The sequence below is a fragment of the Ananas comosus genome, unplaced genomic scaffold (assembly GCF_001540865.1).
Source record: "Ananas comosus cultivar F153 unplaced genomic scaffold, ASM154086v1, whole genome shotgun sequence".
Taxonomy (NCBI): Eukaryota; Viridiplantae; Streptophyta; class Magnoliopsida; order Poales; family Bromeliaceae; genus Ananas; species Ananas comosus.
In genome coordinates, this window is record NW_017893421.1 from 45,651 (window position 1) to 57,222 (window position 11,572).

At 40.1% G+C, this 11,572-nt stretch overlaps 1 protein-coding gene and 1 long non-coding RNA gene across 3 annotated transcripts; both read left to right on the forward strand.

Annotated features, from left to right (window-relative positions):
• Positions 1–410: 410 nt before the first annotated feature.
• LOC109706006 lies at positions 411–3,430 on the forward strand. Of its 2 annotated transcripts, none has more exons than XR_002215006.1 (6): positions 411–675; positions 753–858; positions 935–1,021; positions 1,256–1,451; positions 1,806–1,921; positions 3,308–3,430. It is a non-coding gene; the product is annotated as an uncharacterized LOC109706006 (long non-coding RNA). The 2 variants fall into 2 exon arrangements; XR_002215005.1 differs by having other exon boundaries at positions 1,293–1,451.
• Positions 3,431–9,409: 5,979 nt separating this feature from the next.
• On the forward strand, positions 9,410–11,322 carry LOC109706007. Its single transcript, XM_020226816.1, has 2 exons — positions 9,410–9,515; positions 9,891–11,322. Exon 2 carries the CDS (start codon positions 10,622–10,624, stop codon positions 11,288–11,290), a length of 669 nt encoding a protein of 222 aa, XP_020082405.1. The 5' UTR covers positions 9,410–9,515; positions 9,891–10,621; the 3' UTR covers positions 11,291–11,322.
• Positions 11,323–11,572: the final 250 nt, after the last annotated feature.

An 11,572-nucleotide genomic window follows, 5' to 3' on the forward strand; every position in this document is an offset into this window, starting at 1 on the left:
ATGGCTGCTGCGGCTGGAGTGCTGAGATTTGGAATTAACTTGATCAAAAATGATCAAGTTAATGCAAATTTGGAAATGAAATGCTTCCAAAGTAATTTGATAGCTTGGGATGTTCATTTGGAGTGTTCTTGAAGTGTTGGAAGGAAATTAGAATGGATTAGAAGTGCGAAATAAGGAATCGAAGCAGCTGCTGATGTTGCTGCTGCTGATGCTGCTGCTGCTGTTCTGTACCGGTACACATTCTTGTACCGGTACAGCAATGGCGGGCTGGGGCTGATTGCAATGCAATTTTAGTGTTTTGAGGGGCTAAACTGCAATTTTTCGAGCTTATCATCTCACCCTAGTGGAAATACACCTGTCTAAAGCAGAATTCTCATTTCCCTTCTCTTCTCTATCTCTTTTCTTATCCCTTTTCTCTCTACGTAAAGAGAGGGTTGAGGGGATATTGGAGTTGGCAGCTTGGAGGGTTGTGAGCTGAGAAGAAAATCTAATGCAGACAGGAATTTCTATTGTAGGAATTGCTGAACCACTTGACTAGAGCATCTAAATTAAGCTTGTGGAGCTTCCGAGTTGGGGCTACAGCTGAAGAATACAAAGCTGAAATTGTTGGTGCTGTTGGAGCAGCAGAGAAGGCTTTCAAAGCTGAAAGTAACCTGGGGAAGGTCTCTAATTAAGGTAGGTTGATTAATACTTAATTTTAAGTTGAGTTAATTGCCTTCGAAGTGAGCTAAATTGGGAATCCTTGTTGCTAGTGCATGTTATCCTGGAAGCAAGCTGAATTAAACCTTCAAGTTGGAGTTTTTAGCAGAGAAGAGCTAATTGGAGTTGCTAAATCATCTGGAATAATATCTAATCAAGGTAAATTTGATTAGTGTTTCTTCCTAGATAGGTTAACCACTTGGAAAAGATGTTGATATGGGTTTGGTGTTGACAGCTTGAGAGATTGGTGTTGTTGATGCAGCCGAAATGCAAAGGTGGATCATTTGATGCAGTGAATGAGTTAATTCAGCATCCAATTGAGGTAAGGTCATTTCATATGGGATTAGTCAGATTAATTGCTTTTAAATGGATCAAACTGAGAGCTTTGCTGCTGGAAATTTCAGATTGGAGCTGAAATGGTTAGAGTTATTGAGTAGTAATTCTAGTTGAGAAGAGAACCTTAAAGAAGTCCCAATTTCTAGTAATTGATACTAATTCTTGATCGATTATGATTAATTGCTTTGAAGGTAATTCTAAGCAATTAAAGTTAATACAGGAATAGTGATTAACGGAGAATTACTCCTGGACTGCAGCAAAGGGACCAAGTGGAAGCTTCAGCTGAAGAAATCTGAAACCTAAGGAAATTAAGTGTAAACTAGAGGAGAGAAAGGACTCGGAGCATTGAGTTGTTGCTGCAGGACAGCAAGAAAGATCCTTGGATCTGAGATTAATTCGAGGAAGCTTAATCACAGGTGAGATTAAGATAGCTCTGGGTTAGTAAGTGTTAATTACTATAGAAGTATTTATAAGAGTATGAGTGCATTTGCTGTCTAGAGCCTGATAAAGAAGCAGATTTCAGCATTAACTTAGCGTGGAAATTGATTGCTGAATGCTGAGAATGCAGCATGAGACTAAATTTCAGCCTAATGCTGAAATCAGCATTGAGATAATATACATATATAAATGATAGTATATGCATACCTATAAATACTTGGAATTGAAAGGCTAACTTGTAAAGTATGCGATATGACTCAAGTTTAATCTCTTTTATACTTGTTTAAATGAAAAGTAAACTTGCCCAAAAGTCTAAATTGACATTCCGACAGGTCGATGATGCGCTGATTACGGTAGAGACCGTTTTAGTTCTATTTGCATTGAGTTGCGAGAGATAGTCGTCGACGCAATTCGAGACATCGATCTTAGTTGATTGACACCACTACAGGTGGGTGGTGCTATCCGAAGTCTTTGAATCACCTTTTATGTTTATGATATTTCATTGAGCATATTTACTTTGTAGTCATGCATTATAGGGTAGTGGCATTGTGAAAGTGATATTTGAATATGTGAATGCTTATCAATATTGAAAAAATGTGCATTTAGAATGTGGACATAGAACCCTATGAATGCATGGACTATAACAATAGTAAACTTGGTGACATTCTAACTAGAGATTTGGTTAGTATCGAGAATTGGAATTGTAAAACTAGCATAAAAAGCTAGTTAGAGTTAAAGTGTGACATTGTCTATTGTTAAATCCTCTAAAGGAGGATCAGATCATACTCAGATAGTCTGTTTTGAGCTCGGCGGTGGTCGCTCGACCCGAGCAGTGCACTCCGGAGTTGTCACATGATGGGCTAAAGTATTTGCCCTTGGACTAAAGTATCTGTCCAGCAGACGGTTCCGTCGGGAGGCAGCTTAGGGCCCGCCAGGGATTGAGTTGGTGAGTTGCAGTTAACCAAATGGTTAGCTAGATTGATTGAGTATTATTACATTACAGCATGCATGCATATTTACAGTTTTCCTATATTGCTTTCTTCCCGCTTTGTACAGGCATTGTAGTAGTTACATGTTATAGTTGGTTACTATCTGTTTACTTCTTTTGCCTACATATGCCTGGATAGACCTAGTCGGTGAGTCGGCGAGGTCGGCGGCCGAACCCACTGGGAACTTTTCTGTAGTTCTCACACCACTAACCATACAGGTTCCAGTGCGAGCGGTGTAGCCGAGGATCGTGGCAAGAGCCCGGATCGACGTCTGTGTATGGGCCCGGATCGACCAAATTGGCGATAACGGGACGTGACACATAAAATCAAAATTTAGTGGATTAGAAAGTGCGTCGAAACTTTGCAAAACTCGAAACTGTGCAAAAACTGAAAATTGCAAAGTGTACCGGTACAGCATTGAAAGTGTACCGGTACAGATTGTGTTCCGGTACAACCAGCGACATGTCACTGGTTACACTGTTTTGCAAGATTTTCTGTTCCGTCATCGTGTAACCGGTAACAACTTGAAAGTGTACCGGTACACAATGTAAATTCTTGAAAAACTTTCTAATCCAATTCTAATTGAATCTAAAGTCTATAAATAAGCTATTGAGGTTGTCTAACACATCAAGCATTATGAGAATACATGTTTGAGAAATCCTAGAGGCTAGGATTTCATCCAAAATCTATTTTCTACAAAAAAGCCTCTTTTAGGTCAAATCGAGAGATTGTAATTTGATATCAATATGTCGATTTGATCTACGCTTCGCTTGGAGTTTTCTTCTCTAGTTTTCCACAACACTCTAAGCGAAGGATCACCATAGCATGATGTTTTTCATGGATAGTGTCGTGGATCCGGCGTGATTGAAGGCGTTTCGTGGATTCGGATCGGGGGCTCGTGGATTCGAGTGGCGTTCGTGGATTCAGACGTGTGCGACGTGCTTGTGGATTCGAACGTGAGGGCGTGGACAACCGGGAGGATTGCGCGAGATTCGTAAGAGGTTAAGAGAGGTCGAGTCCGTGGAATCAGTAATCACCTTGTAATCTTTTCTCTTAGTGAATTATTTTTTCGCGTGTTGGTCACGTGGGTTTTTCTCCAAGTTGGAGTTTTCCTACATAAATCTCTGTGTGATTTTTATTTTCCGCATATATTTTTATCGCATTGAGATTTGTGGTTTTTTTGGCTATTATACCATTCACCCCCCTCTAGGTGTTAGATACAATCTAAATAGATCCTTGGGCTACCCGAAAACTTATAATTGGTATCAAAGAGGGATTTAGATAAATTGATATCTAATGGCCGAAGGCAGTAACATTAATCGACCACCGCTCTTCGATGGGACGAATTATGCCTATTAGAAAGTTCGCATGAGAGCTTTTCTATTTGCAATCGATGAGCGGGTTTGGCAAGCAATCGTATTCGGATGGAAACATCCTACCGAAGTTGTCGATAATGCTACCGTTCCAAAACCACGGAACAAGTGGACCAAAGATGAGAACGAGTCATCATCGTTTAACAGCAAGTGTCACGCCCCGGGACCGGCGGAAGCCCTCCCGGTAGCGTGCCCAGACCCGCCATATGTCTACACATATAAGGCGTCTAGAATAAAAGCGGAAGCAAAAGCAAGTAGTATGACAAATAGAAGAAGTGAAATAACGAGCAACCAATGATATCAGAGCGAGTATAGTTCTAACATCTACACCAAAGTAAAGAAGTAAAGCTAGACAATAAAAGGAGTCATAAGTAGTACAATAACCGTCCCTAATACAAAAAATGGTGGTCTCTATGCATGTACGGGTACAATTCTCAACCCCTCACAAAAAGAAAACACGAGAGGTAGACCACCTATCGAACGATCCCTCGGTAAGCGCGCTAGCCCGAGGCGATACCCTTTCCGCGATCCATGGCCTCTCCCTGCGTGGAAGGCTCTGAAAAACATCGAGAAAAAGAGGGCGTGAGAACTATAATTTATAGTTCCCAGTGGGCAATTACTGACCTCAGCTCTATGCACCACTAGGCCCCAAAAGAAAAGGGTAAGTACAATAATAATAGCGATAATGACTGCGATATAAAGGCATAATTAAAATGCTAAATTACTAAACTCAAGTATAAACGATGTCATGGTGATGTAGTCTACGATATACCAAAATAGTAGTCATTACCTTTATAAATACATTATGATAATTCTGTCATGGCAACAAGTATGCTTTATGCAAAAAGGGACTATCAAGTTATATACATGTCCAACACTATGCTAAAAGCACATAAATGCTAATTCAACTACTAAACTATCTAGCTAGTGTATTCACATTCGCAAACACCTGTCGATTTCCCATTTCCAATTAAGGACGCTACGCAAGTAGGCACAGCTATGTGCCGCCTAAGTGCTGTGTAGCCCACCCAATCCCTACTCTTGAATAGTGTCTGTCCCAACTCGAACCCGTAGGCTTCTCAATACCGCCAACGATAGCGAAACATAAGTTGCGTTTAGGCTAACTGGCCAAGTGCGCGGCTAAGGAGCGGACCCTCCAGCAAGTGCGAATGAGCACAAATAGGCAAGCAAAGCATGCTCAAGTCTCAATATCAATCCTTCTGTCCTAACATGGTACGGTCACCAGAGATCCCGAAGATACTAGTTTAAGTCACAATGGAAGTTTCAACATTTGCTACGTCGGTAGTGGCCCCTTGATGACAACTTAGGCAATTGATGTTAACATGTATTCCAAACCCTCATGGCTATCCACTAGGTTTCACATATCTCGAGCTCAATGCCGCTTTATGAATTAGCTCTAGTTCACGATACCTTCTAAATTGCGAATTTGTCATCTTTCATGTACCAAGCTAAAACTCAAGTTTAAATGCATGAATCGAATCATTTACACTATTAGAAGCATAACAAGTCTATAAAGAATGCTAAAATGCAACCATAATTTCCTCAAGCACTTGCTACTACTACGATCCAAAATTTTCATTCATAGTGTAACATGTGGCATTTTAAGCTCGTAAAATTATCATAAGTAAATACATTAGTAGAAATATGCATGGTTTTGCAATTTACGACAGTATATAGACCATATATGAGAATTTCTCATATAGAGGCTAGGTAAGCCACCGTCGCGTAGGCTCGTTTCGCCGAACAAAGTTGTCCCCGAGTACTCAAAATACACTAAATAGTTGCCTGACAAGATACAAGGCATTCGATCACTATGAGATCAAACTTAAACAATTTAGCAAAAGGGCCTAACTACCAATGAGTGTGAAAAATCTCTCTTCAAGCTCAAAAGAGAGCTACATCCCTTCCAATCCAACCCAAGAAGGTCCCTAACTCCAACCAACATTTAGCTTGCCAAAAGCCCTAGATCAAAAAAGCTCCCAAATCACCCTAAAACCTCATTCTAGGTTCCATACAATAAAACCTCAATCCAGATGTAGATGGAGGAAAAGGCTACCAACTCCAAAGACAGTCAATCAGAGCTCCAAGGGTAAGTTTCTTTGCAACTCAATGCCAAAGCTCCAAGTCAAGCGTTTCAGAGCACCAACAAGGTGGGAAGAGGAAGAAAGGCAAAGGGATGCTCCAAGCCCAAGCTAGATCCTTCTCCTCTTCTTCTCCTTCTTCTCTCTCTAGCAAGAATGTGGGGAGAGGGTGTGAGGAGAGAAAATGAGAAGGGAAGAGGGTGGTGTGGCCATATAAGCCATCTAGAGTGACAAAATCCCAAGAGGTCCCTCAAAAACCCAATATTGCATCAGCTCGGTCTGGGCAATTTTCGCCCAGAGGGACCGGTCTCTCCCCAGCAGGGACCGGTCTATCGCTGCGAACCCGAAAAACCAACGTTCGGGAACCGGTTTCTCCCAGCGCGGGACCGGTTGCCTCAAGGCTGCCGCAACACTGTTCATAGGGGGGACCGGTCTCTCCTTTTACGGACCGGTCCCTGAGAGCAAAAACTCTCAGGACTTATCCAGAATTCCAGTTTTCGAACTTTTTAGGTCGGAAAACATTCTACCACCCTCCACCAAGTGTGGAAAAGCTCGAAATACAACCAAGCACTCGAACCTCGCAATTTGCAAAGTTCCAGTGTGTTACAGCAAGGGTATAAACGCTTTATTTAATGCACTATCTCAAACGGAGTTTACTCGTGTTTCGGCGTGTAGTACCGCCAAAGAGATTTAAGATACTCTACAAGTTACGCATGAAGGAACTAGATTAGTAAAGGTCCAAAAATTATAAATGTTAACAAGTAAATTTGACTTAATTTTTATGGAAGAAAACGAGACCTTTACCGAGTACTATATGCGTCTACAAGACGTTGTTAATACATGCGCGAACTTGGAAGAGAAAATCCCGGATGCTAAAGTTGTTAGAAAGATCCTTCGCACTCTTCCGGAACGCTTTCGGGCAAAAGTTGCCGCGATCGAAACCGTAAAGCATCCGGACGAGATGAAAGTCGAAGAGTTAGTAGGTGCTTTGCAAACTTATGAGATGACTTTTCCTACTAACCAATCTACTTCCAAGTGTTTTTCTAAAAGTACAGGGTTGCGTTGAAATCTACAAAGGAAGAAGGCGACGACTCGGATTCCGACGGAGATGTTTTGCTCGCAAATTTCGAACATCAATTGGCGCTCTTAACGAAGAAGTTTCACCGGAATTTCCGAAAGAAGAATAAATCGAACAAGGCTTCATCGTCTAAGCAACAACCTTTTTCTAAATCATCTTCATCTTCTAAATCTAAAGAAAAGAAACTTGCAAAGTCTTCAAAAGAAATAGATGAATTTGAAGGGGAAATCCAATGCTACAAATGTAAAGGCTACGGTCACATTGCAACGGATTGCCCTTCAAAGAAAACGTATCGACAAAAGGCTTTGCAAGTAAAGACTTGGGATGATTCAACTTCTAGTGAATCAAGTTCAAGTGACGAAGGAAAAAATGAACTTGCTTTGTTTACTAACTTCTTTGCCTTCGTCTAACGTTGTTTGTTTATCCTCTATTACTTCTAACTCTAGTATTTCGCCTTCTTTGCATGGATCATCGAGCGACAACGGCGAAAGTGAGGAGGAATCAAACGACAAGGATATAGCGAAAGTATACAACCAACTTCTTATCGAATCGAAAAAGATGGCCAAACTTAATAAGAAGTTGAGGCGTCGTTTGTTGGATATCGAAGAGGAAAACAACAACTTGAAGACAATGAATAAAGCTCTTAAGGAGGAAAGGGAATCAATTTTGAAAAACAATTCGATCCTCCAAGAGAAGCTTAATGAAGCGGATTCAACGATCAAATCACATAAGGATAAAGTTGGATTTTTGGAGCAACAATTTGAGGAATCGTACAAATCCAATCAATCCTTGATCGATCAAATTTGTTAACTCCAATCCGATATTCAAAAGTTTTCTTCGGGATTAAAGAAATTGGACCATATGCTTGGGTTGGGTCAAACGAGCAAGTTGGGCCTCGGATATGAAAGAACATGTATTGAGAAGGATTCAAAATCAACTTCTAAAGTCTCAACAACTTTGAAAGATAAGGTGTGTCATCAAAGTGGCATCAAAAGACACATCAAAAGAAGTTGCCCGGAAAAGGAAAAGAAGAATCAATCGGCAACTTTGAAACATCAAGCAGGACCCTCTACTACTCGACTTCTCCCACGGAATCAAAAGAAAAAACAATTAAGTCGAGCACCTCAAAGGAACCGGTTTTCTAATGCTCAACGTCATTTTCGACCGAACCCACAAGCAAACCGTGTGTCTAAGCTTCAACGACAAGTTCAACCGAAGCCTCAAGCAACGAAACGACCAACGGTTGATTCAAAATCAAAACGAATTGTGTCTAACGTCGACAACCCAAGACAACCAACGATCCAACAAGTGTGGATCCAGAAAGGTGATATCTTTCCTTACTCTTCGTCTTAGTTTGTTTTGATTGTTTATGTAATGCTTTGTTTGGTGCTTGTTGCATATTTTTATTCATTGCATTACATGATGATTTTCGTGTGTGAAATTTATTTTTAAAATTGATTTGAGGAAAGGTGTTTTGGAATTTAAAAATTTTTCTTTGAGAAAGGAAATGATTGAACATCTTTATTTTGGGGAGATTAGAATTTTTCAAAGTGCCTTAACCGAAATTCATCTTGAATTAAATTCATATTAATTATCGGTTTTACTCCACTATTTATTATTTTGACGATAATTTATTATATGAATTCTTAATACATATATTCATCAAAATTTTGAAATAAAATTTGATCTCTTGGTGTTTAATTCATCTTGGTTGTGTGTGTTGGATATGATGGATAGATATTCGCTAATAGACCAATATTTGTCAAACTTATTTTCAATTATGAGATGGTCTAATTTAGGGGGAGTTTGTATTATTTAAAAAAAGAAGAAGATATACTCCTATGTTTAAAAGATGTGGAAAGAGTTACATCCAAAAGGAGTGTGAAAACTATCACCACGTGTAGGAAAGAGCTACCACTCCAGTCGTCCAATAAGTGTGTGAAGCTACCACATGAAAAAAAATATTTGAATAACCGAAAAGGTTGGAAAAAATAAATATATTAGAATTTTTGGAGGTATAAGGTGGTAGAATGAAAAGATCCCCCGGTGCCATATTAGTTAAATCTCTATTTTGAACGAGTTGCGACAATTTAGATGTCAATTTTGTTGAATTTCTATAAATCATTTTTCATCAACTTACATCTTGATGGTTTTGAAACATTAGATTATTTTTTATTTCCAAATTTTGATGTTTCGATGTATTTTGAAATCCTATAATCTTTTAACTTCATCATAAAAATTTTTGCAGTATAATCTTTAATTTTTATGAAATTAATTTAATTTTGAAGGATTTTTGAAGAAAAAATTTAAAATTTTCGAAATCTGTGAAAGTGTACCGGTACAAAATACCGTGTACCGGTACAAATCACTGTGCCACGTCTTTTATAACCGGTTATAGGATTTCGTTTCTCACCCAAATCAAAACGAAATTTCCTCCTCTCTCTCTAAAAATCCCAGGTGGTCTTCTCCTTCAGATCCACGTGTTTTTCCCTCAAGATTTGTAAGTTTATAGCTCGGATTTAATCATTTGCTCGCGTTTTTGCTATTTTTTCGAAAAATTTCGAGTTGAAGCATGATCTCTATTCTTAATCGTTTTTTATGCAATTTTTTGCTGTGAATCAGTATTTTGACATATAATCTTGCTTCTAGAACACTTAGATCAAGTTATAATGCTGTATTTTTTGCTGATCTTTGTTCTGTACCTCTATATATATGAAATTTCGGGATTTCTGTTCAAATGTCATTGTTGATGAAAATTTTTGCATGATTTAGTTAGAAATAGCGTTAGTATGCATTCTATTATTATTAGAAATTTTTTTGCTATTTTTATAGATTTTTTCAAGATTTTGTTCATGCAAGGTTACTTTTTGTATAGGAAAAATGGCATTTTCGCTCGTGTTACTGATTTTGGTGCTGATGGCCGCTGGACATGGTCGAGGTGGTGGTAGAGGCCGTCGAGGGGCTTTTAAGAGGACTCATACTGCCGGCGAGTCACCGAGTTCTATTCCAGATTATCAGGCGAGCTCCCCGGAGGAGGCTAAAGAACATGTTGCTCGTTCTGACAAAGGGAAAGGCATAGCTGGAGAATCATCACGCGGAGATGGCTCTCGTGCAAGAGAGACTCGCTCAAAGTAAGCCGCGGATGTTCTACCGGAGCGGCGGAGGACGTTTTCGACCAGATCATGCGTAGCGGAGCGATATGTTAACTTCAATGAACTCATCAAGGAGGTTTCGAAATTTGGACGCTTTCTTCAGAGGGTACCGATAGAGCCCGTTGGACGGGTTCCTGCTGGTGCTCCTTTTTGTGTGGAACTCATTCGGGAGTTCTACATGAACGGGAGGGTACTTGCTGAGGATGAGGAGACAGGGACTTATTTATTTGAGACCTATGTGCGGCAGCAGAAGGTTGTAGTCACTCCTCACACTATTGGAGAGCTTTTGGGCATGCACCTTGATACCGCAGGGCTTCATTATACTATAGGGATTTATTAGTCTTCGTCACATTAGGAGACTATTGTTCGAGCTATCTGCAGGGATGGTGTAAGGACGAATCACGCATATGTAGAGTCGAAGGATTTGAGACCTGAATATCATCTTTTCTTGGTAATGTGCTATAATGTTCAACCAACAATTGGGACAAAGCGGATTCGTTGGGATCGCCCGGTACTTCTATATCTTCTTGGTCACCCGGAGCAAGCGGATGAATTGAATATCAATATTCCATTCCTTATGTGGCAACGAATGGTGCATGTGATACAGTCTTCGGTACGACGGGATCTACTTCCTTTTCCGTTATTAATCACTCGGATTTTGCAGGAGAACAGAGTAGATGTTTCGTGTGAAAAGTACGACACTGGACTTGGACCGATTGATGCAGTAACTTGGGCCAAGTCAGTCAGCACACTGAAAACATTCCAGCAGACTAAGGGATCATCCAGAGGAGCTTCTAGTTCAGCACCTCCACCTCAAGCAGAGTGTGAGGGATCTTCCAGTTCAGGGGGAGTGATTACTGTAGAATCACTTCACCATGAGGTGCGCTCTTTAAAGAAGAAGGCGGCAGATCTTACTAAGAAGGTGGAGGTGGGAATGAAGAGGATTTTGCAGAAGCTAGGCAGTAGGCATGACGGCGTATTTCCTACTCAACCTACCTACACCACTTACACGAGATCTACGTCGAGACATCCACTCATTCCACCATCCAGTGGTGCTCCTGAGGCTGGGGGATCTGGAGCTGGAGCAGGAGACGATGATGATGATGAGGAGGACACGGAGTGATTTTATCTTTCGAGCTTTAGTATTTGTGTTTTTCGACTATGTTTAGGTTGCTTTACTTTGCTTTTTTTGCATTTGCTTTAGGACTGTAACTATGATATGACTACTCTTATACTTTCTAGTATGCTTTCTTTCTATATGCTTCATTTTTGGCAATTTTTGACAAAAAGGGGGAGAGCATAGATGAACAGGTGTTAATCGAAGCAAAGGGGGAGAAGGAATGAAATTTCAAGTCATGATGTAATAAGAGATCAAGAACAATGAGAACAATGAGAACAATGAAAT